This window comes from Dipodomys spectabilis, unplaced genomic scaffold (genome assembly GCF_019054845.1).
Source record: "Dipodomys spectabilis isolate Male_0828 unplaced genomic scaffold, ASM1905484v1 ptg000043l, whole genome shotgun sequence".
Classification (NCBI taxonomy): Eukaryota; Metazoa; Chordata; class Mammalia; order Rodentia; family Heteromyidae; genus Dipodomys; species Dipodomys spectabilis.
Window position 1 is genome coordinate 35,990,743 of NW_024870720.1, and position 24,483 is coordinate 36,015,225.

At 39.4% G+C, this 24,483-nt stretch overlaps 1 protein-coding gene across 5 annotated transcripts in view; it reads right to left on the reverse strand.

Annotated features, from left to right (window-relative positions):
• Lin54 (lin-54 DREAM MuvB core complex component) overlaps positions 1-24,483 on the reverse strand; it is a 72,566-nt gene that overhangs the window by 39,842 nt on the left and 8,241 nt on the right. For 3 of the 5 annotated variants that reach the window (XM_042678222.1, XM_042678223.1, XM_042678221.1), the window contains exons 2-4: positions 15,130-15,845; positions 9,036-9,159; positions 2,828-2,970 (exon numbers count right to left, since the gene is read on the reverse strand). In XM_042678222.1, coding sequence (XP_042534156.1) covers positions 2,828-2,970; positions 9,036-9,159; positions 15,130-15,813 — 951 coding nt within the window. In that variant the 5' untranslated portion in view covers positions 15,814-15,845. The remainder of the gene's footprint in view (positions 1-2,827; positions 2,971-9,035; positions 9,160-15,129; positions 15,846-24,483) is intronic. The other 2 variants (XM_042678225.1, XM_042678226.1) reach the window with 1 other exon arrangement.

Here is a 24,483-nt window from a genome sequence, read left to right on the forward strand (position 1 = left end):
TACAATGTAGTGAGGCTTTAGGAGTAGTTGTCACATATTCTCAGGAGTATAGGGGAATATGTAACACAGAAAACTGGGCCCAGACCTGAAAAGTCTGCAAAAGAAATAAGATGGATGGAGCTATCACAGGAAAAGAATGTAGAAGACAACAGTTAGGTAAATTGCACCCTACCCCGGGGTTATACGAGTTTCCATTGGCCAAGTAGTACAGAACAAGGGCTAAGGCATCTTGATAGGACCCTGCAGTTAGCAGACTATAGAATGGATTACAGGAAGCAAGAGCTAAAAGGGAAGTTGCACAGGTAGCTGCAAGAGAACTAGGCACTGTGGACAGACCCACAAGGACCTCCCAAAACAGCATCCTATGAATTCAACTCTAACGTTACATTTAGACACCTGACACACAGATATTAGCAACAGCTATATTAACAACAGTCCCTGTCATGTAACACTTTATCCTTTCTCTTCAAATCTTCCTTCTAATCAGAAAGAGAAAATGAAGAAAGGGGCAACAAGGGAGAAGAGTGAGAGTGCAATCTTTTTCACTACCAATCCCTGAGCCAGGGGAAGCTTAAGTCAATAACAGCTTTAAGAAAATTTTCATACCTGTGAATCTTGACCAATAAAACCAAGACTGTTCTACAGTTTAAAATAATTCATCTCAAAAGGTAAGTAAGGTTGGTGTGGTGGTATATGCCTATAAACCCAGCATGCCTGTAAACCCAGTAGGGGGATGATGATTACTAATCTGAACTCTCTCCCAGAACCCAGGCTTCCTTACCCAAACTATCTTTCACAGTTGCTAATATTGGACCAAGCTCAAAAGAGACTGAAACCGAATAACTGTGAATTAAAATCAGCCATCAAAACCTCCCTGGGTAACTACAATGTGTAGACAAGGGTAAAAACCACTGCCCTACAAGCATTTCTGAAGACAATGAGATCTTCAATCTAACCTTAGCACCCCAAGCTCTTACACTACCAAAACAGTGTAGCTCCCTAAATAAGTCACACTTTTTTATTTCTGCATAAACTATTACCTTGACCCAAAAAGCTCATTCACACATAAGTCTCACCTACCATTAAGGTTTGCAATCATTCAAATAGTCTCGGAACAGAGTGAGTAGTACACATCTGTCATACCAGTTGCTTAGTAGGTGGAGGTAGGAAAATCAAGAGTTTGAGGCCAGTCCAGGCAAGACTCTATCTTAAAAACAAAATATAAAACAAAAAAGCTAGGGATATGCTCAAGTAGTATAGAATTTGCTTAGCATGCATATGGCTCTAGTTTAATCCCCAGTACCACAAAAACCTGAATTGTCTTCTCTATATATACCTTTACACACACACACAGACACACATACATAGAGAAAGATGGAAAGACAGATACATAGAGACACAGAGAGAAAGAACAGAGCTCAAGCCAACTTTAATCATTACAATTCTGTGGAGAATTTTAATTTTTCTCCTTCAAACTTCCTTAATAAATTCCTTGAAATTAAAAAACTTACCTTACTGGTGTTTTGGCTCAAGTGCATATTACTATGCATTTCATTCAGCAAGCATTTAAATATCTGAATTCACTCAATTTTAGAAAAGTTTGTCTATATTAACTGGGCAGGCATCTGCCTACTTTAACAAAATATTTATATAATATGTAAGGTAAATGTTTAGTGTTTTGTTTTACTTATGAGCCCCTCCCTCCTTCCCTCCCTCATGCTATGCTGGTACTGTGGCTTGAACTCAGAGCCTGGGCACTGCCCTTTAGCTTTTTTGTTCATGGCCACACTTCCACTTGTAGCTTTTTGATCAACTGCAGATAAAAGTCTCATAGACTTTTCCTGGCTGGGGTGGCTTCAAACTATAATCCTCAGTTTGCTACTCAGGCTCCTGAGTAACTAGGATTACAGGCACAAGCCAGTGGTTATGTGTCTGGAATCACAAGAGTGGCTGGCACCTTACAGAATAATGCTTTTTTTTTTTTTTTTTTTTGGGGGGGGGTCCGGTCGTGGGGCCTGAACTCTGGGCCTGGGCGCTGTCCCTCAGCTCTTCAGCTCAAGGCTAGCACTCTAACACTTGAGCCACAGCGCCACTTCTGGCTTTTTTCTTTTTGCTTATGTGATGCTGAGGAATTGAACCCAGGGCCTCAGAGGCATGCAAGGCAAGCGCTCTACCACTGAGCCATCTTCCTAGCCCCAACAATGTAATTTTTAAAACATACCTTTTTTGTGCATTTTTATATGCTGGTTTTATGATATCTGTATGTTTTGGGGAATGAGTTAAGACTGCTTACTAAACCTGACTGAAGTCCAAACAGAAAATTGTCACCTTAAAATGAAAACACATCATGAAAATACTTTAAAATACTATGAATGAAATATATTTAAGCTTTTACAACACTGATAAATGTGGTTACCAGCAGTCAGTGGCAATTTCTAACACTGAGTTTTATAATGTAATTCAATCTCTAGAAAAGCAAGTTACTTTAACATTTCATGTAATAGTCAGTATATATGCACTAGATATCACTATATCTAGTGCCTTACCCAAAGACAGTATTTTTGCATAAAACTACAAGTAACCTACATTCATATTTATATGGGCATGAAAAACATCTTAGCATGCAAAATGATTACTGTTCTCATGTGTTTAAAAGTAATTTTTGTTGTTAAAATTCCTTGATTATAAAATAAACTCAAGATTCACTGAATGTGTATTACTTGCCTGGAAATATATGAAAACTAGAATATCTTAATGATTAGTTAGAAAATAAAGGCATCAATCATAATATTTGTCTTTTTCTTTGTTTTTTGTTTTTTTTTTTTACCTTATTTGGCGATTTCAAAGGTGAGATGGCTATTTTATTTGGTGTCTGTGTTGTAGAATTTATAGTTGATCCAATAACACCACTCTCAGGTATTGTTATAGTCTTTGATGGAGTTCCAGGAGTAGATTGTGAAAGAACCCTACCTGAAAATGAGAAGCAGTACATCAGTTTGAATTTTTAAAATAATGGTATAAAACAACAACAACAAAAAAAGTGATGATGATCTACACCACAGTACTTCAATGTGTGTTCATCATTTCTTAGGTATCAACATGAGACCTTAAACATTGAAGCAAGTCCCTAAAGAGCTGTGGTAAACCTAGACAGAAAGAAACAAAGCAAAGCTGTTTAGGAATATTTAATATCTGTTTATTGGGACAATTAATCATGTGCCCTGATGACACAGTTTCTGAAAGTCAGTCTTAAAAGTTCAGTCTCTGTATTCTACAATGCTTTGACTGTCTATCTGAACTTAAATCATGAAAGGAAAAATTAAATATCACTTATGAAATAGCTATTAGATAGACCAACCTGATTATTGTCAGGTTACATACAGTCTGATTTCAGATTGCCAAAAGGGAGAAGTAAGAAAAACAAACAAACAAACAAAAAAACCCTACAATTTCTTCTACCTATTCTGACCAGATTGTGTTCCCTACTGGACAATAACACTTCAGGTTTAACACTGAAAAACTGTAGTGTTAGTAGAAATGGCCTAGAGAATTAAAAGTCATGTTACAATAAGGCAAAAAATCAGGACATTTTATGCTAGGCAAGAACAGAATCTCCAAATTCTTGAAAGACTATATAACAGTTATTATGCTACTCAACAAATATTTTGTTTCTTCCCTACTCCAGGCACATGGTAGAACTTCCTATCCAACCCTCATTCCTCCTGGGTAGTTAAGAGTATATGACTATTTGTCGCTAGTGAGTTTTAAGTAAGTGATATGTCATTTCTGGGCCGGAATATTAACTTCTAAGCAAGGCTTCCCAATGTACTTCTCCTTTGCCACAAAGGAAGATGCTGGCTCCTCTGTTAACCATGATGAGAACAGTCTCCCTTTAAATCCGCCACAGACACAAATATTCATGAAGCATAAATAAAAATTTTAAACTTTTGTTCTTACATTTAGGAAATGATCTGGGTAGGACATTCAAGATTATAGTGACTGATCTAGGCTATCAGGTTGAGGAATTACAATCTATCACAGTAAACGTTCAGAAACAAAAATTCAGCTTATCACCAAGACCTTCTAACAAACGTTTCCAATTAAGTGACTGTTATAGTACAAATATATTCCTAGTTACTGAGTAAACAGCTAGAGATGATGGAGAGAGGGAAAGGAAGGAAAGAAAAAGTGAGAGAATCCCTTTAAACAAAAATATGAGTACTAAGTAGCTTGAGTAATTTTTATCCTTGTCATTTTCTTACCAACAATGCCAAGTCAAGTTTTCACTTACTAATTTCAAAATCATTTTAAATACAATTTTCAAAATTTCTTTGCAGAATACAATTACATCAATTTTACTGATTCCTTAAGGGACTTGTTGAATGTACTGCTAGTGTTCTTTCGTTGGCTGGGCAGGGGGGTGTTGTTTAGGGTTAGGGTTTTAAAACCATATATAATCACAGTTAAATTCTTCTTTGTTGTTTTTTGCTGGTATGGGGTCTTGAACTCAGGGTCTCATGCTCCCATTTGGCTTTTTCACTGATTAGAGACCAAGATCTCAACAATTTGTCTAAATGGTCTGGATCCAAACTGAGTCTCAGATCTCAGCCTCCTTAGTCCAAGGACTACAGGTATGAGCCACCAGTGTTTTGCAAGACAGTTCTATACAAATGAAATGAACCTACATCAATTATTTCCAGAAAGTCAACCTAAACTGTTGAGTATCCCTAGCATATTTAGTCTCTTTTCCAAAGATATTACCAAACCTAAGCTTGAAGCCTCAACAGCTGGGCACAGTGGTATATGACTGTCATCCTAGCTATGTGAGAAGCATAAATAGGCAAATCACTGTCCAGGCTTGCACAACATATACAATGGCCCTATTCAAAAAATAAAGAAGGCTAAAAGGACAGAGGTATGGTTCACGAGGTAAAGCACCTTCCTAGCAAGTACAAGGCCTTGAGTACAAATCCTAGTTTAAAAAAGGATTTGTGCTAGGTAGTAAAGACAGAATAAAAGAGAAATACAGAAATGTCATAAATATGGTACATACATACAATGTAATACCATTCTGCCTTAAACAGAAATTCTAATGGTGAAGACATGGCGAGCAAAATAAGTCAGTCATAAAAAAGTAAATACTAAAAAAAAAAAAAAGTAAATACTACATGATTCTACTTGTATGAGGCATATACAAATGGTCATATCTACAGAGAAAGTAGAATGATGGTTGCCAGGGTTGAAGACTAGGAAGGAACAGGAATTCATAGCATTTAATGACTACAAAGTTTCAGTCTACAAATGAAAAAAAAAAAAATCTGGAGATGGACTGGAATGGTAACATACTGAAAAGCAGTGTGAATATACTTAATGCCACTCAGGAGAGAGAGAGAGAGAGAGAGAGAGAGAAAGAGAGAGAGAGAATGTGGGTGTGTGAGGGAGGGAGGGAGATATGCTGGGGATTGAACACTCAGGGCCTGGCACATGCTAAGCAAATATTCTACCACTGAGTTCCATCCCAGTCCTGAATGTTAACTGTAACCCCCACCCATTTTTTTTTGGTTGTACTGGGGTTTGAACTCAGGATTTCATAATTGCTTGCTAAGTTCCCTAGCACCTAAGCCAATCCTTCAAGTCTTTGCTTTGGTTAGTTCCGAGACAAGATTTTACTTTTTGACTGCACTGGCATGGACTGTGATTCCCCTATTTACACTTCCCACTGTAGTTGGGGTGACAACTTAATCACTATGCTTAAGTTTTAGTTTTTGTTTTTTCTGTTAAACAGATCTCACAAACCTTTTTTTGTTTTGTTCCAGCTGGTCTTGAAGTATGACCCTCCAATCTCAGCCTCCTTTAAATGCCAGTTTAAAAAAAATTAATTCCTGGGCAACATTGTCCAAAAAGAAATATACTCATCATCTGACTTATATGTAGCTGTTACTCCACTGTACATCACTTGTTTGTTTGGTTGGGTTTTTTTGCCAGTCCTGAGGCTTGAACTCAGGACCTGGGCTCTGTTCCTGAGTCTTTCTATGTTCAAGGCTACCACTCTAACCTTTGAGCTACAGAGCCTCTTCCAGTTTTTTTGAGTAACTCACTGGTGATAAGAGTTTCAGACTTTCCTGCCCAGGCTGCCTTTGATCCACAATCCTCAGATCTCAGCCTCCTGAGTACCTAAGATCATAGACATGAGCCATTGGTGCCCAGCTATACATCACTTTTGTAATATTTTTTTCTAAAGATTCACAAAAAAATTAATTCCTATGGCAAAAGTATTTATATGCCTGTATGAAAATAGAACAGTGAAACCTGTTGAAATTTTAGAAGGGATGAAGGAGACAGAGAGGGGTTTGATCAGGATACAATATAATAGATGGGTGATGTTACAATGAGATCCTTTCCAACCCATACAATTACTATTTATAAAAATCTTTTTAAAAAGTAACTTTTAAAGAACTAGATGAGCTGGGCGCCAATGGCTCACGTCTGTAATCCTAGCCACTGAGGAAGCTGAGATCTAAGGATCACAGTTCAAAGCCAGCCTGGGCAAGGAAAATCTGTGAGACTCTGATCTCCAATAAACCACTAAAAAACCAGAAGTGGCGCTGTGGCTCAAGTGGTAGAGCGCTCACCTTGAGCTGAAGAGTGCAGGGACAGCTCCCAAGCCCAGAGTTCAAGCCCCACGACCGACTAGAAAAAAAAAAAAAAAAAAAGAACTAGATGACAAGACAGGCACTAGTGACTCACACCTATAATCCTACCAACTCAGGAGGCTAAGATCTGAGGATTGTGGTTCAGACAAAGTTGGGTAGATTCTTACTTCAAACTAACCAACAAAAAGCCAGACCTGAATACATGGCTCAAGTGGTAGAGTGACAACCATGAACAAAAAGGCCTAAAGAGAGCATAAAGCCCAGAGTTCTAACACCAGTATCCATACAAAAATGAAAAAGAAAAAGAAAAAGACCTAGATAGTCAAGCAATGGTGGCTTATTCCTATAATACTAGTTACTTAGGAGGCTGAGATCTGAGGGTTGCAGTTTAAAGCCACCTGGGCAGAAAAGTCCATGAGACTCATTTCTAATAAATTACCAAAAAAGTTAGAAGTAGAGCTGTGGCTCAAATGGTAGAACACTAGCGTTTAGCAAAAGCAGCTAAGGGACAGCGTCCAAGCCCCTCAGTTCAAGTCCTGGGCCAGTGGCTCATGCCTGTAATCCTAGCTACTAAGGAAGCTGAGATATGAGGAATGCCATTCAAAGCTAGTCTGGGCAGGAAACTCTGTAAGACTCTTATTTCCAATTAACCACCAGAAAACTGGAAGTGGCATTGTGGCTCAAGTAGTAGAGTACTAGCCTTGAGCTGAAGAGCTGTGGGACAGAGCCCAAGCCCAGAGTTCAAGCCCCATGACTAACAAGAGAAAAGAAAAGAAGGAAGGAAGGAAGGAAGGAAGGAAGGAAGGAAGGAAGGAAGGAAGGAAGGAAGGAAGGAAGGAAGGAAGGAAGGAAGGAAGGAAGGAAGGAAGGAAGGAAGGAAAGAAAGAAGGAAAAGTTCTAAGGAAGGGGGATTGGGAAGAAAAAAGCTGAGAAAATAAGGGAAGAAGTGACACTATTCAAAAAGAAACGTACTCATTACCTGACTTATGTAACTGTAATCCTCTATACATCATCTTTACAGTAAAAATTAAAAGAAAGAAAAAAAGAAAAATTCTAAGTGCAGTAGGAGAGACAGATAAGAAAACCAATATGTTGGGCTGGGAAGGTGGCTCAGTGGTAGAGCACTTGCCTTGCATGCCTGAGGCCCTGGGTTCTATTCCTCAGCACCACATAAGCAAAAAGAAAAAAAAAGCCAGAAATGGTGCTGTGGCTCAAGTGGTAGAGCGCTAGCCTTGAGCTGAAGAGCTGAGGGACAGCACCCAGGCTCAGAGTTCAAGCCCCACGACGGGATCTAAAAAAGAAAAGAAAAGAAAAAGAAAACCAATATGTTGTAAAATATGAAGTGAATGAATCAGCCATGAGGAACAGGGGGAAAAAAAAGTATATTTGGATATGATGTAGAAAAAATCCCGACAGGCGCTAGTGGCTCAGGCCTGTAATCCTAGCTACTCAGGAGGCTATGAGGATTGCGGTTCAAAGCCAGCCCAGGCAGAAAAGTCACTGAGACTTATCACCAAAAAACAACTAGAAAACAAGAAGTGGCGCTGTGGTTCAAGTGGTAGAGCGCTCACCTTGAGCTGAAGAGCTGAAGGACAAGTGCCCAGGCCCAGAGTTCAAGCCCCACAACTGACCAAAAAAAAGAAAAAGAAAAAATACCTACGATGCTAATAAAACAATGGCATTTGAACTTAATCCTAATGGTCAGAAAATTTTAAGCATACACATAGTAAAATCAGATTTACATTTTAGAAAAATTACTCCAAGTGGGTCATATTGGCTCTGACTACAATCCCAGAGGCAAAAAACTATAGCTTGAGGCCAGCCTTTGCAAAAAGTTAGTGAGACCTCATTGCAACAAACATCTGGACAAAATTCAAACAGAAACTATGTATAATATACTCTCGTGAATATAATTTAAACCTATTATACTTAGTACACATAATCTGGAGATGAACTGCTTAAATTCAAATCCCAGCTCAGCCATTTACCAACTAAGTGCCTCCATTTTCACACTGGCAAAACCAGCACACACACACAAAAAAATCCCACCTTTTAGGATTGCCAAAGAAGTACTTAAGATATTATATGTAAAGATTTTAGAACGGCATACAATAAACACTATATAAACATAACCTAGTTTACTTAGGTTTAAGACTTGGCTGCTTTCATGGTAAAACCTAAGGAGACTATGGTAATGGAATGATTTTTCTATAAGACATTCTGTTTGAAGCATTCCTTTAACAAGTTTAACATTTCTAATTACTTTGGTCTTCAATAATAAGCTACCTTTGTTGTACTACACACTTTAAGATGGCAGGTCTGCCACTTTTAAGCCTCAAGGAAGGTAAATGCATAGTATAACAAACTATAAAGAAATATAACCTGCAATGACCGGTGGTGATACTTGAGTTGTCTGTCCTGTAACTGCTTTACTATTAATTGGTTTTGCAAAGATCAGCTTCGTGATCACTGGACCAGAGGTTGGTGTTCGAGGCTTCTTAGCAATCTGAAAAATATAAATAACTTTGAAGACTATTTGTTATTTAAAATACCTAGTCATTCAAAACTAGACAAAAGATACATACATAGTAGTACTTGTGAAACCAGCTCATTTAACCAATTATATACATTTATTAAGGCTAAAAACGTTTAAAATGCAGCCATTCATAAAATACCAATACGGTCATATCCATAAGCCCAAATATACCAATACCTTTGTATTCTTACTATAAAATAGTCTCTTGGAAATATCTATGATGAAAACCAAATTATTATTAACAATTTAATACTGAACTATAAAAAAACGACACAGCAATATTAGTCTTAAAAACAACTTATTAACAAAAAGATTGAGTTAGGAAAGCAACAGTACAAATGACAAAGTAATCAACACAGACATATGTGTGATTACACTGGCCCCTGATCCAAAATAAACAGACTGTTGATGAGATTTTCACTGTTAGGTCTCTATTTCATAAGTAGATAAAGGAAGAACTGAATTGGTCAAATCCTATGTTAAAGAGACAAATCTGATAGAACAAAGACTATTCCGAAGTGGTGCTGTGGCGCAAGTGGTAGAGCATTAGCAAGAGTTCTGAAACATTATTTACTAAAATAATGTTTATTACTCTTTAAATTCCTTGAAAGAAGGGTCTATATTTCACTCCTCACCTATCTGAAGTTACATTTTGGCATATTAATAACCTGAACTAAAATTCATTTCAAGGCAATGAAAGCAGAAGTAACAAAGTCTCTATATTGAAATTATCACCACAAGCTTCTGAAAGACAAAAGCAGAAAATCACCTATCATAAAACTCATAGAATTATAATCTGTAAAGTACATGAAATGTTAACTTCCTCTTTTGACAGATACAAAAACTAAGACTTGGAAGTACTATTATAATGAAAATAACTCAAATTAATATTACCAAATGAATGACAGAAACATACCAAAACTGTAACAGACCACAAAGCTAAATACCAGTTCTATGTACACAAATTGTAAATTAGTAGATTAATTTGCACTCAAATACATTATTTTCTTATACTCACATGATAAGATGTATATGAAACACAAAATGAGGGAGAGGGAAAAAGGAAGAAAAATGAGGGAGGGATTAACCAGTTAGACAAGAAATGTACTCACTACCAGACAAGAAATGTACTCACTACCTTACTCATGTAACTGTAACCCCTCTGTATATCATCTTGACCATAAAATTAAAATAAAATAAACATAAGAATAACAATTATGGGCTGGGAAGGTGGCTCAGTGGTAGAGCGCTTGCCTTGCATGCTCGAGGCCCTGGGTTCGATTCCTCAGCACCACATAAGCAAAAAGAAAAAAGCCGGAAGTGGCGCTGTGGCTCAAGTGGTAGAGTGCTAGCCTTGAGCTGAAGAGCTGAGGGACAGCACCCAGGCCCAGAGTTCAGGCCCCACGACCGGACCCAAAAAAAGAAAAAAAAAAAAAAAAAAAAGAATAACAATTATAGGGGCTGGGAAGGTGACTCAGTGGTAGAGCGCTTGCCTTGCAAGCCTGAGGCCCTGGATTCGATTCCTCAGCACCATATAAGCAAAAAGAAAAAAGCCCGAAGTGGCGCTGTGGCTCAAGTGGTAGAGCGCTAGCCTTGAGCTGAAGAGCTGAGGGACAACCCAGGCCCAGAGTTCAGGCCCCACAACTGGACCAAAAAAAAAAAAAGAATAACAATTATAGAACAAAAGAAATACAAAACACTTTTTAAAGAGGAAATTCATTAATAAATTAAAAATACCCAGCTTACAAAACTATGACATACCAAAGTGAATTCAAAATTATACTTTGGACAGAGGATATAATCCAGAGATACATACATCCCAAATGTTTGTAACCTAAAACTCTAGTTGGAATTTCATCTATTTACATAGTATTAATGATGCTATGGTGTTATGCTTTTAGAAGTACATATATAGATAGAAAACACTTCCACTACAAAAAGAGCTTAAAGTATTTCTCCCTTTTAAATTGACTTTCATATTCATATTCTTTCCAAATACTTACCAAAATGGAAAAATATAAGAAACAAAAACACACATTAATTATTCAAATGAAGTCATACTGCCACTGAGGTTGAATTTCTTCAGTGGAATATTGTTGAACATAACAACTGCTAGTTCCATTAAAGAACCAAAATTTTTGCATTAAGAATTCTAAGCCAAGCCAGGCACTGGTGGCTCATGCCTGTAATTCCAGCTACTCAGGAACCTGAGATCTGGGGATCCAGGTTCAAAGCCAGCCCAGGCAGGAAAGAACATGAGACTCTTATCTCCAATGAACCACCAGAAAACCGGAAGCGGCACTGTGGATCAAGTGGTAGAGAGTGTTAGCCTTGAGCTGAAGAGCTGAGGGACAACACCCAGGCTGTTCAAGCCCCATAATAGACCAAAAAAAAAAAAAAAAAAGGAATTCTAAACTACCTTAGAACAAAATTCCTTTACTAAATAAAACCAAGCATGAGGATCATTTTTTTTTTTTGGGTCCAGTCATGGGACCTGAACTCTGGGCCTGGGCGCTGTCCCTCAGCTTTTCCGCTCAAGGCTAGCACTCTACCACTTGAGCCACAACGCCACTTCTGGCTTTTTTCTTTTTGCTTATGTGGTGCTGAGGAATCGAACCCAGGGCCTCATGCATGCAAGGCAAGCGCTCTACCACTGAGCCACCTTCCCAGCCCATGAGGACCATTTTTAAACAAATTTATCTAGCCAGCAGATTAAGGAGGGGAAAAAAAAAAGAAAGAAAGAAAGGGAGCTGAAAAATGTCCTCAAATAATTTATGTAAATAATTTTCAACACTATGCTGGATAGATTCAGGAGCTAGTAAAGCGTTATGTCGGGCTGGGAAGATGGCTCAGTGGTAGATCGCTTGCCGTGCATGCCTGAGGCTCTGGGTTTGATTCCTCAGCACCACATAAGCAAAAAGAAGCTGGAGTGTCACTGTGGCTCAAGTGGTAGAGCGCTAGCTGAACTGACGAGCTGAGGGACAGCGCCCAGGCCCAGAGTTCAGGCCCCACGACTGGACCAAAAAAATTAAAAATAAATAAATAAATAAATAATAAAAAAGAAAGGGCTCCTTTAAAAAAAAAAAAGGGCTGGGAAGGTGGCTCAGTGGTAGAGCGCTTGCCTTGCATGCATGAGGCCCTGGGTTCAATTCCTCAGCACCACATAAGCAAAAAGAAAAAAAAACACTCATCATTTTGGGCTGGGAAGGTGGCTCAGTGGTAGAGCGCATGCCTTGCATGCCAGAGGCCCTGGGTTCGATTCCTCAGCACCACATAAGCAAAAAGAAAAAAGCCGGATGTGGCGCTGTGGCTCAAGTGGTAGAGTGCTAGCCTTGAGCTGAAGAGCTGAGGGACAGCGCCCAGGCCCAGAGTTCAGGCCCCATGACCGGACCCAAAAAAAAAAAAAAGCGTTATGTCCCAGTGATTCATTCATTATTTACTGTTCCTGAACACCAGGCACACAAAATATGAGTAAATATAAATATCCCTATATACTTTACTGCCTGTGGTATCAGCACCTCTTTCTATCACTTTTGAAGATGGGTCTATTTTCCAGTAGTCCTGCTGGCCATACCCCAACAATCTCAAACATTCTGATTAAAGAAATCAGGACTATCTAGGAAAACAACAAGAGAATATTATTCAGCCCGGCGCCGGTGGCTCATGCCTGTAATCCTAGCTACACAGGAGGCTGAGATCTGAGGATCGAGGTTCAAAGCCAGCCCGGGCAGGAAAGTCCGTGAAACTCTTATCTCCGATAAACCACCAGAAAACCGGAAGTGGCACTGTAGCTCAAGTGGTAGAGCGCTCGCCTTGAGCTGAAGAGCTGAGGGACAGTGCTCAGGCCCAGAGTTCAAGCCCCATGACCTACCAAAAAAAAAAAATTATTCACACCATGGAACAAATCAAATATTCTAAGTTTGAAAATGGAAAAAATATAAGGTTTTTATTTATGTTTTCCAAAATATTTTAGAGCTTTGTAGGTTACTTCTGACTTGGGAGGATCTGAGTTGGCTACCTAAAATAACTGGATAAATAGAACTATATTCTAAACAGATTTTTTTGGGTTTCTATTATAACTGTAAATAGAAATTCTTTTTTAAGCCAGGTGCTGGTGACTCACATCTGTAAATTCTACCTACTCAGGAGGCTAAGATGTGAGGATCATGGTTCAAAGCCAGCCCGGCAGTCCATGAAATTCCAATTAACCATCAGAAAACTGGAAGCGGTATTGTGGCTCAAGTGGTAGAGGGCTCGCCTTGAGCTGAAGAGCTCAGGAACAGTGCCCAGGCCCAGAGTTCAAGCCCCACGACCAACCAAAAAAAAAAAAAATCTTTTTTAATAAATAAAATCTGGTTTTATAAAAGTAACAACAATAAAAACAAGTCATAAGAATTCAACCCCAGTCTTAGCTTTTATTGTCATTATGTAGAAAATCATAGTTGAAAACTAGTAGGTACAAATACACCTGTGATTGAAACTATATGTGTGTGTGTGTGTGTGTGTGTGTGTGTGTGTGTGTGTGTGTGTGTGTGTGTGTGTGTGTGTGTGTGTGTGTGTGTGTGTGTATACGTATATACACACACACACAGTGATCTTAAAAGTGAAAAATAAGACATACTGATTCTGTTATCAGTTTCTTATGAACATGATTATTATCCACATTGCAGAAGCCAAATAAACTCTGACAACCAGTGAAAATAAGATTCAAAAGTTCAGAAAAGATGCTTTATGGGGATAGGATATCTCATTCAATAGTTCCTCAGCAAAAAAAAAAGTGGGAAATAACAGTGAAGGAGAAGAAACATGACACGTTAACTGTGGCAGAACGAACATGGGAAAATTACAAAGTTTGAGAAAACTTACACAATTCTTAAATGCAAAGTCCGTGAAAAGTAAATTTTGAATTCTTGCCCCAAAAGTAACCAAAACACTTCTAAATATCAGCTGAGAAGGGACAATTCTCCCAAACTTTCCCACTTCTTTACACACTTCCTTTACTAACTTTAAATCTGCCTTACTTTCTTCAAAAGGAAACCTTTCTAACAGGAAATGCAGTCTTAAGTGAATTATTGTATTTCTAAGAGTTAGTGGTAGCCTAAAAAGGCCATTTGGGGTATGAAAAACTAGAAACTAATATATGCTCTTCAAAAGTTCTATCTAGAATCCTATTCACACTAATAAGAGGTAGTATCTTTTTTAAAGTGTTTTAAGAACTATACAGTATTATTTCTTTCTTCAATGTTCAAATATTCAAAAGGTCAAAACTTCAGAGACATAAGCTACCCTGCACAGGTGGCAGGATAGAATGGGTAACTTATGGCTAGTTGGCTAGGCTTTGGAGAACAAGGCCTAGGTGTCCCTGTCTCTTTCCATATTACAAACATGAGTGATAGCAATGGATGTGAAACTGTAAATCACACACACACACACACACACACACACACACACACACACACACACACAGAGGCTACTCCACCCCATCCCCACACACACGGGCTACCACACACTATTGCTGCTCCAGGGTTTCTCAAGGCAGCAATCTTGTAAGCCTTTGATCATGAGTTAATCAAAACAATTTTTTTTTGTCTGAACAATTTTATGGAGCAAATCTGACATTTTTATACCAGCAACTCATCCATGTAACCAAACTATCATTAAGAATAAATAAAAACACATTTTGAAATAACAAAAGGCTATAAATAAAATAAATTTGGAATTTAACCAAATTTTAGTTTTCTCTAGGTTCTCTGGGAAAAAAATTCCATAAGCATTAGGCATATCAGACTTGAGAACAAGAACAAATAAGCCACACTTAAAGCAACATTCAAAAGAATTCAGTAACAGCTATGCAATTAATAACACATCTATGAACTAGTTTAATTTTTAACATGCATTTTAATTAGTAAGCCCCCTCTTTTTTTTTTTTTTTTTTTTTACCTGTACTGTTTTTAACTGTTGGGTCTGTAACACAGAGGGCTGAGTTGTAGTATTAATCAGTTGACTTCCTGGGGTCAATGCTGAGACACCAATGACAGGTTTCACATCTGGCCTCCCTCCAATGGTAACTACTTTAATTTGCTGCGGTGGTAACTTAGCATCTCCTGACTGGGACTGAGTTGTAACTTTCTGAGCCTGGGGTAGTTGGCTATGGGGTAGTGCTAAAACAATTGGTGAACCAGACTTGCCCAAAGTTGTTAAAATTAACTTCTGTCCATCTGGTTTAAGGGTCTGATTGCCAAGTTTAAGATCAGATGACTGTGATACTTTGTTTAAAATAATCTGATTGGCTGAGATAGTCACAGGAGTCTGAGCACCAAGTTTTTGAAGGCCACTTGGAAAAGCTGGTTTCACTGTGGTATTAGAATCTGCTTTAGTAATTGTGGTATTCACTGCAACTTGGTTAGTGTGGTTACTGTACACTGTGATTGATTCCGTGGAAATGGGCGTGGCTGCAGAGTCACCAGTAGAATGTATGTTGACAATTTCTTCCAGTTCTGTCTCCATAGGAATTGGGGATGAAACAATAACAGCCTCAATACTATCATCATCCACTAAAGTTATACCAGTGTCCATTATCTCCTCTGGAAGCAAACTATTCACCTCAGCTGGCACCACCTCCATGATCGTTCTCCTGCTACAAAGGTGATCAGGTGCTGCAATAAAAGTTGAAAATGAGTAAATTACTAGTTTTCAAAACAGATTTAGGAGAAAAAAATCCAGAAAAATTCAAATAACAAAATAACCATTTTTAAAGGTGATATCCAATTAAATGAAAGATATTCCTGGTGCTTATTTAGTTTAACCCCATTTTTAACAAATTCTTAGCTTCAAGAATCTAAAGTAAGCCATATGGAATACAAAACCAGAAGCAAACATTCTTATGTATCATTTTCAACTCAAAGGCAACATCACATTCAGACAACAATGTTACAAAATCATTCCCAATTCTTTTCCAATGCCCTACCACAAAATCTTTTGGTCTATCATTAGCCTGATCATCTTATTTCTTTCCAATGTTTCTCTCATTACAAGACTTGAAAACTGTCAACTTACACAAAGAAGGATTTAAATACCAACATCTAAGAAAATAACTTTAAATCTCCAATAATCCGCCGGGCACCAGTGGCTCATGCCTGTAAACCTAGCTACTCAGGCTGAGATCTGAGGATCAAGGTTCAAAACCAACCAGGCAGGAAAATCTATGAGATTCTTATCTCAAATTAACTACCAGAAAACCATAAGTGATGCTGTGGCTTAAACCGTACTAGTCTTGCACAAAATGAGTGAAGGGACAGCACCTAGGCCCTTTGTTCAAGCCACACAACCAATCCCCCCACCCAAAAAAAAATCAATTACAGTCAAGCCCCAATGAATCACACTTGTCATCCTAGCTACTCAGAAGGCTAAGATCTGAGAACTGTGATTAGAAGCCAGTAGGCAGGAAAGTGTATAAGACTCATCTCCAATTAACCATAAAAAGCCAGAAGTGGAACTGTGACTCATTTGGTAGAGCGCTAGCCTTGAGCAAAAGAGCCCAGGGATAGCACCCAGGCTCCCAGTTCATACTCCACCATGCAAAGTGCTACAAGAGGAACTATTTAAGAAGTGTACAGCCAATCCCCTTGAATAAAATAATTATTTGACTTTTAGCCAAAAGTCGTATAGGACATCCAGTAAAGGAGTGAGTTCCATTGTCTTCATGCATTACAGTACATCACGTTCCTGATAGACTAAATAGCAGTAACATGTTACTGATCAGAGAACATCAAAGATCCACAAGAACCTAATCAGCAACTTTTTCTTTTCTTCCTCTCCCAGCTCCACACCCACATATAGACAGATTGCCTCAAACTCATCTTTCTTTCTCAGTCTCCTGAGTGCTGGAATTACAGCACCTTTGTAAACATATAAAAATACAATAACTATTCTAATATTCAAAGTAACACTTATGAGTAACAAAGTATGCTTATTAACATTGGTAAATACTGCGATTATCACCAATGCTGAGCAGTTACTACATTCTGTAGCATTGATGGCATAACTTAATCCTCATGACAATCCATTCTCATCTCCATTTTATGATGAAAACTTTAAAAAGGTTAAATAATAATTTGCCTAAGGTCATAGAGCTAGTGAACGGTCAAATAGTTGGTTTGAGCCATGATTCAAATTCAGGTTTTCAAACCAAACCAAAGTTTACCAATTTAATTATAAATCATATTATTTTAAATTCTTACCACTTATCACTACTAGTGTTCCAAAGTGGGGGAAAAAATTATAATTAACTAATTATCCTGAAATCCCATCCTACACAACTACTGACCATCTCTAGTTTGGCCTTTTTTTTTTGGGGGGGGGGGGGGTCCGGTCATGGGGCCTGAACTCTGGGCCTGGGTGCTGTCCCTCAGCTCTTCAGCTCAAGGCTAGCCTCTACCACTTGAGCCACAGAGCCACTTCCGGCTTTTTTCATTTTGCTTATGTGGTGCTGAGGAATCCAACCCAGGGCCTCAGGCATGCAAGGCAAGTGCTCTACCACTGAGCCATCTTCCCAGCCCTAGTTTGGCCTTTTTGCTCATACTAAATATGTTCCACTGCCTATAGGATTCCACTTCATATAAATGGAATCATATACAGATGCTCCTTAACTTATGATGGGGTCATAACCCAGTAAACCTATGATTCTGTATTCTTTACCTGATATATGATGTATTCACATGCCTATGTGTGTGGGGGGGGGGGGGGGGGTGGAGGAAGAGGAACAGAATCCAAGAAAACAGGGTGAAACAATACAGCAGTAGAGCACACTGAACATTGATGAAAGTGAACTATAACTTGTGGGTGGAGATGGGAAGAAGGGAATGGGAGAGAATGAGGAACAGATTACACAGTACGAAAGGAAGTGTACTCATTACCTGACTCGGTAAATGTAACCCCTCTATATATCACCTCTTTAATAAAAATAAATTCTTTAAAAAAAAAGTCAAAGCACACATAATACACCTAACCTACTCAAAGCATAGCTTGGCAAGACAAGCAATCACAGTCTTGTGATCACCTGCCTGACTAGGGAGCTGTGCTCAATACACTGCATAGTATCTAAAGGGATGATTGCAGAACATTATTGTTTGCCCAAGAAAAAAAATCAAAATCCAATACCTTACTTTTATATTTTATACTTACATTTTTGTGCCATTATAAGGTCAAAAATCATAGGCAGCTGGGCACCGGTGGCTCAGGCCTATAATCCTAGCTACTCAGAAGGCTGACATCTGAGGGTCATGGTTCAAAGCCAGCCCAGGCAGGAAACTCCACGAGACTCTTGTCTCCAATAAACCACTAGAAAACCAGAAGTGGTGCTGTGGCTCAAGCGGTAGAGCACTCGCCTTGAGCTGAAGAGCGCAAGGAGAGAGCCCAGGCCCAGAGTTCAAGTCCCACAACCAACCAACCAAAATATATATATATATCATAGGTAGACTACTGTAAGTCAGGGGCTTCTTGTGTTATATAATTGTGACATAAAATAATCACACAGCATGAGCTTTTCTCTCAGCATGTTTTTTGACATTTATCTTGATTGCTGCACTGACTAGAAGTTCTGAATAATACTGCAGACATTATTGTAGATACTAATCTACAATTTGTATATCCATTCACCTTAATAGGGATCTGAACTGTTTATACAGTTTAGAACTATAATGTATAATGCTATGAACTTGTTAGTATTTTTTTTATTGCTTTTGAATAAATATCTAGAAGTGGAACTGTTGGGTCATAAAAAAAGTTTATTTTTAAGTATATATGAAACACCCAAATTATTACATAATTACATTACATAATCTAAATACCCACCAATGAGTATGAAAATTCTAGCCACTAGTCTATATGCTCATCAAAAATTAGTGTCATCGATGGGCTGGGAAGGTGGCTCAGTGGTAGAGCGCTTGCCTTGCATGCATGAGGCCCTGGGTTCAATTCCTCAGCACCCCATAAACAAAAAGAAAAAAGCTGGAAGTGGTGCTGTGGCTCAAGTGGTAGAGCCCTAGTCTTGAGCTGAAGAGCTGAGGGACAGCGCCCAGGCCCAGAGTTCAGGCCCCACGACTGGGACCCAAAAAAAAAAAAATTAGTGTCATCTTTTTTAAAAAATTATCACTTTATCACTTTGTTTTTGAGACAGAGTCTCTCTATGTAAACCCAGGCTGCTTTAAAACTCACAATCCTCCTACCTCAGCTGCCTGAGTGCTGAGATTACAGAAATATGCCATCTTACCCTTTCTAAGTTTTAAACATTCTAATGTATATGAAGTGATACACCATTGTAGTTCCTTCTCTTTTTGAGACAAGCTCTCATTATGAAGTTGGACTCATATTCTCCATCCATCAGTCTCTAGAGCACTCTGATTGTTGGTGTGTATCACCACACACAGGTCTTTTTCTTTGATCTTGTGTGTGTTTGCCTAGCATGTGCTCTATATTGAGTCACATACCCCCAAACCTTTCATTGTAGTTTTACTTTGTAACTCCCAGATGATTAATACCAAAGAACTTTTCCTGTATACATTGTCTACAGTGTATCTTCACTTAAAAAGTGTCTGCTAAAGGGGCTGGGAAGGTGGCTCAGTGGTAGAGTGCTTACCTTGCATGCTAGAGGCCCTGGGTTCGATTCCTCAGCACCACATAAGCAAAGGGAAAAAAGCCGGAAGTGGCGCTGTGGCTCAAATGGTAGAGCGCTAGCCTTGAGCTGAAGAGCTGAGGGACAGTGCCCAGGCCCAGAGTTCAGGCTCCACGACCGGACCAAAAAAAAAAAAAAAAAAAAGTGTCTGCTAAAGTCTTTGCCATTTTTAAATACAGTTTTCAGTCTTCTGATTGAATTGGATGCAGTTGCAATAATTTGTAGCTCAAAGAAATCACTACAGATTCAGAATGCCAAAGTACTAAACCTTTTTTTTTCGGGGGAGGGGATACTGGGAAGGGGGGAAGGCAGGTGGCTAGGAAGTAAACCCAGGGCTTTAGGCTTCCTAGGTAAATTCTATCTCCAGCCTCACTTCACAAATGACTCTTGATGAGAAGAATCCCCTTGGTTCTATAGTTATTCACTGTATAAGCATATGAAAACACCAACACTAATTATTCATCCTTCTGCACTGAAAGCCAAAAAGGACTCTACCCAAGATGTCACACTGACTTGCCCTTATTTCACAGGTTACTTATACACCTATCAGCTCAATGTGAGTGCTCCACAAATGTAATGAGGTAAGATGACGCAGGTGACTATATCCAAAAAGTTTTACTCCTTCCTCTCTTTGAAGTTCTCCTAGCATATTTGGACACAGGTTTGGCCACTGGTCTTCTGCAAGGACAGGTTACCTCAGCCCAATCTGTATGCATCTTTCTCCTTAAAGTAGAAGTCAAGGAACAGCAAGAAGGAAAAATCAAGACACAGAAGAAGCACTCACCCTTTTAGCTCAAATGAACTAAGATTTTCAACTCAAAGTTCTCTATTAAAGGACTGACATCATCCCCCATCCCCACCCTCAAAGCTTTGAGAGCTTCTTCCTTTCTGGGTAGCTACAACCCCACTGCCTTTCAACAGAAGCCATAGAGTTTGGTATAGGCAACAACCACCAAAGCACCATCAATTATCCTGTATTAACCAAAACTTCTTGGCTACTAGCTAAGCCTCAAGATATTCTGTCTTCAGACAGAAGCTATGATTCACCTTTTTTTTTGGTCGGTCGTGGGGCTTGCACTCGGCTTGGGTACAGCACCCAAGCCTGTGCTCTTCAGCTCAAGGCCAGCACTCTACTGCTTGAGCCACAGCGCCACTTCCGGCTTTCTAGTGGTTTATTGGAGCTAAGAGTCTCACGGACTTTCCTGCCCGGGCTGGCTTTGAATCGAGATCTTCAGATCTCAGCCTCCTGAGTAGCTAGGATTACAGGCGTGAGCCACTGGCGCCCGGCTATGTTTCACCTTTATATTCTTATTATCTCCCTATTTTTTCTTGTTGGGATTTTATACTATGAAACCATTTTCTTTTTTGCATTTCTTCAAGCATTCTAAGTTACTGGGTTTTGTTGGAGGGGTGTGGGGGGGGGTCGGGGTGCGTGCACCCCAGGGCTTAAACTCTTTTACTTTGCTTTATTGCTCAAGTCTGGTGCTCTACCACTTGAGCCATAGTGCCACTTCTGACTTTTTGGTGGTTAATTGGAGTCTCACAAATCTGTTTGCCCAGGTTGGCTTTAAACCATGATCTTCAGATCTAAGCCTCCTGAATAGCTAGAATTACAAGTATGATCCATGGATAGCAGGCTAAAAGGTGGTGGGATTTAACTTTTTTTTTTTTTTTTTTTTTGGTCCTGGGGCTTGAACTCTGGGCCTGAGTGCTGTCCCTCAGCTCTTCAGCTCAAGGCAAGTGCTCTACAACTTGAGCCACGGCGCCACTTCCAGTTTCCTGGTGGGTTATTGGAGATAAGAGTCTCATGGAGTTTCCTGCCCAGGCTGGTTTTGAACCGTGATCCTCAGATCTCAGCCTCCTGAGTAGCTAGGATTACAGGAGTGAGTCACCGGCACCCAGCCAGCATTTAACTTTTTAATATCTGGTGGTATTCTAAGTATCTTATCAATTCCTAATGTAATTTTATTATTGACAGAACACAATACAGGGAATCTTTCCACATTTGAAATAGATTTTAGGGCACAATATATGATATGTCTTTATGAATGTTTCATGCGTACTTGAAAATGTATCCTGTATTCACTGAGCAAAGTGTTTTATAAGTGTTAATCCAGTAGGATGGTATTCTTCAGACTTCTAACATCTTCACTAATTTTTAGCTGGATGTGGTGGTACACCCCTGTAACCTCTGCAATCAATACAATAAGAAATAAGGATCATAAATTGGAGGCTCCTGGGCTACAAAAAGGGTGTTATATCCAAATAAAGTAAGTTACTGGGGCTGGGAAGGTGGCTCAGTGGTAGAGCGCTTGCCTTGCATGCCTGAGGCCCTGGGTTTAATTCCTCAGCACCACATAAGAAAAAAGAAAAAAGCCGGAAGTGGCACTGTGGCTCAAGTGGTAGAGTGCTAGCCTTGAGCTGAAGAGCTGAGGGACAGCGCCCAGGTCCAGAGTTCAGGCCCCACGACCGGACCCAAAAAAAAAAAAAAAGTAAGTTGCTGAATTCTTAATAATTCAACCAACTATTGAAAGAGTGTTAAAATCCCTAAGAGTAATGGTTTTGTGACTCTGCTTCATATACTTTAAAGCTGTTACTAATTTTTTTGGTTTTGCTTTTTCTTCTTTGCAGAACTGATTTCATACTTGTTAGGCAGGCATTCTACTGCTTGAGCCACACTTCTAGCACACAGAATATGTTATTTGTCCTAAAGTAGAAGAAACTCTAAAAGTAACCCAGTGTGGTAACACACTGTGATCCTAACACTTGAGAGGTAGAGGGTAGGAGGGTAGGAGAGTTAAAAGAGGTAGGAGGATTTCAAGTAAGTTCAAGGCCAGCCTGAACTAGACTCTGTCAAGGAAAAAATAAAGAGTCCAAAAGTTACAGGAATAACTTTGAATTAAGAATATTAGTTCAAACTTCTAATAAGAAAAGGTCTGACTGGTTTAGCCAGTCTATAAAATATAGGACTGTGTAGAGGTGAGAGCCATGGTATCTCAGAAGTCATTGAGCAGACTACCAACCACCTTATAACTGTATATCCTTATTATATATTTCAGTCAGGGTCACACACACAGGGCATGGTAAATAACTTTCAAAAGGAGCATGTAAGCACAACAGGAAAAGGCATGACCATAGTTACATGAATCATCACCCTAATTTTATCCCTTAGGAATGGAAGTTATGTACTAGCACATGTGTCCTCATCATCAGTGTTGAGGACTAGAGAGCCAGAGAGCCTTAAGGATTTAGATCAATTCACTTGGTGAGGAGTTACCTATAAAAGAAGCCAAAAAGTGGTGCCCAGACACTCAGAAGCCTGAGGTCTGAGGACTGAAGTTTGAAATCAACCTAGGTAAACAAATCTGTAAGATTCTTTTTTTTTTTTTTTGGTAGTCGTGGAGCTTGAACTCTGGGCTTGGGCACTGTCCCTCAGCTCTTCAGCTCAAGGCTAGGGCTCTACCACTTGAGTCACAAAACCACTTCTGGTTTTCTGAGTGGTTTACTGGAGATTAGAGTCTCACAGACTGGCTTTGAACCCGGATCCTTAGATCTCAACCTCCTAAGTAGCTAAGATTACAGGCGTGAGCCACCGGTGCCGGCTTCTGTAAGACTCTTATCTCCAATTTTAACCACCAAAAAGCTGTGCCTCAAGTGGTAGGGCACCGGGCTTGAGCCAAAAAATCCTCAGAGACAGAGACAGGCTCTGAGTTCAAACCCTACAAACAGAGAAAAAAAATGCACTGCGTGCTCCATGTCTCCAACACTTTATAAAATTTGTAACATAAAAAGTAAGCCAAGGGGCTGGGAAGGTGACTCAGTGGTAGAGTGCTTGCCTTACATGCATGAGGCCTTGGGTTCGGTTCCTCAGCAACAAACACATAAGCAGAAAAAGCTGGAAGTGGTGCTATGGTAGAGCACTAGCCTGAGCTAAAGAGCTGAGGGACAGCGCCCAGGCCCAGAGTTCAGGCTGCCCAAGCCCAGAGTTCAGGCCTAAAGACTGACAATAATAAATAAATAATTAAATTAAATTTAAAAAGTAAGCCAATGAATTGTTACTCCTTCGCAGTTGATCACAGTTGAAGGGTTTAAATCCAATGAGATTTGGCCACTCTTGTCAAAAACCTAATAATTTCAGCCAGGTGCTGTGGCTCACGCCTATAATCCTAGCTATTCAGGAGACTGAGATCTGAAGATTGCGGTTCAAAGCCAGCCCGGGCAGAAAAGTCCCTGTGAAAATTTTATCTCAAAATAACTACACAAAAACTGTGTGGCACTGTGGCTCCAAGAGGTGCTAGCATTGAGCAAAAGGGCACAGGGAAAGTGTCCAGGCCCTGAGTTCAAGCCCTACAACCATCTGTACAGGCCCAGGCACTCCATCCCACTACTCCAGCATTCCTATAAATAGTACCTATCACCACCAAAAAGCTCTAGACTCTTTGTTTACAGTGTGGTTACTATTCCTCCATTATTTGGAATGCAAACAATACCAGAATATATATTGGTTGGCATCACCAAATCCCTATCCATCACCAAGACCTGGCAAGCAATAATCTCTTACGTGCTTGGGGTATAGTCCATGTAGTAGAGTGCCTGCCTAGTTAAAGTGCAAGGCCCTCAGT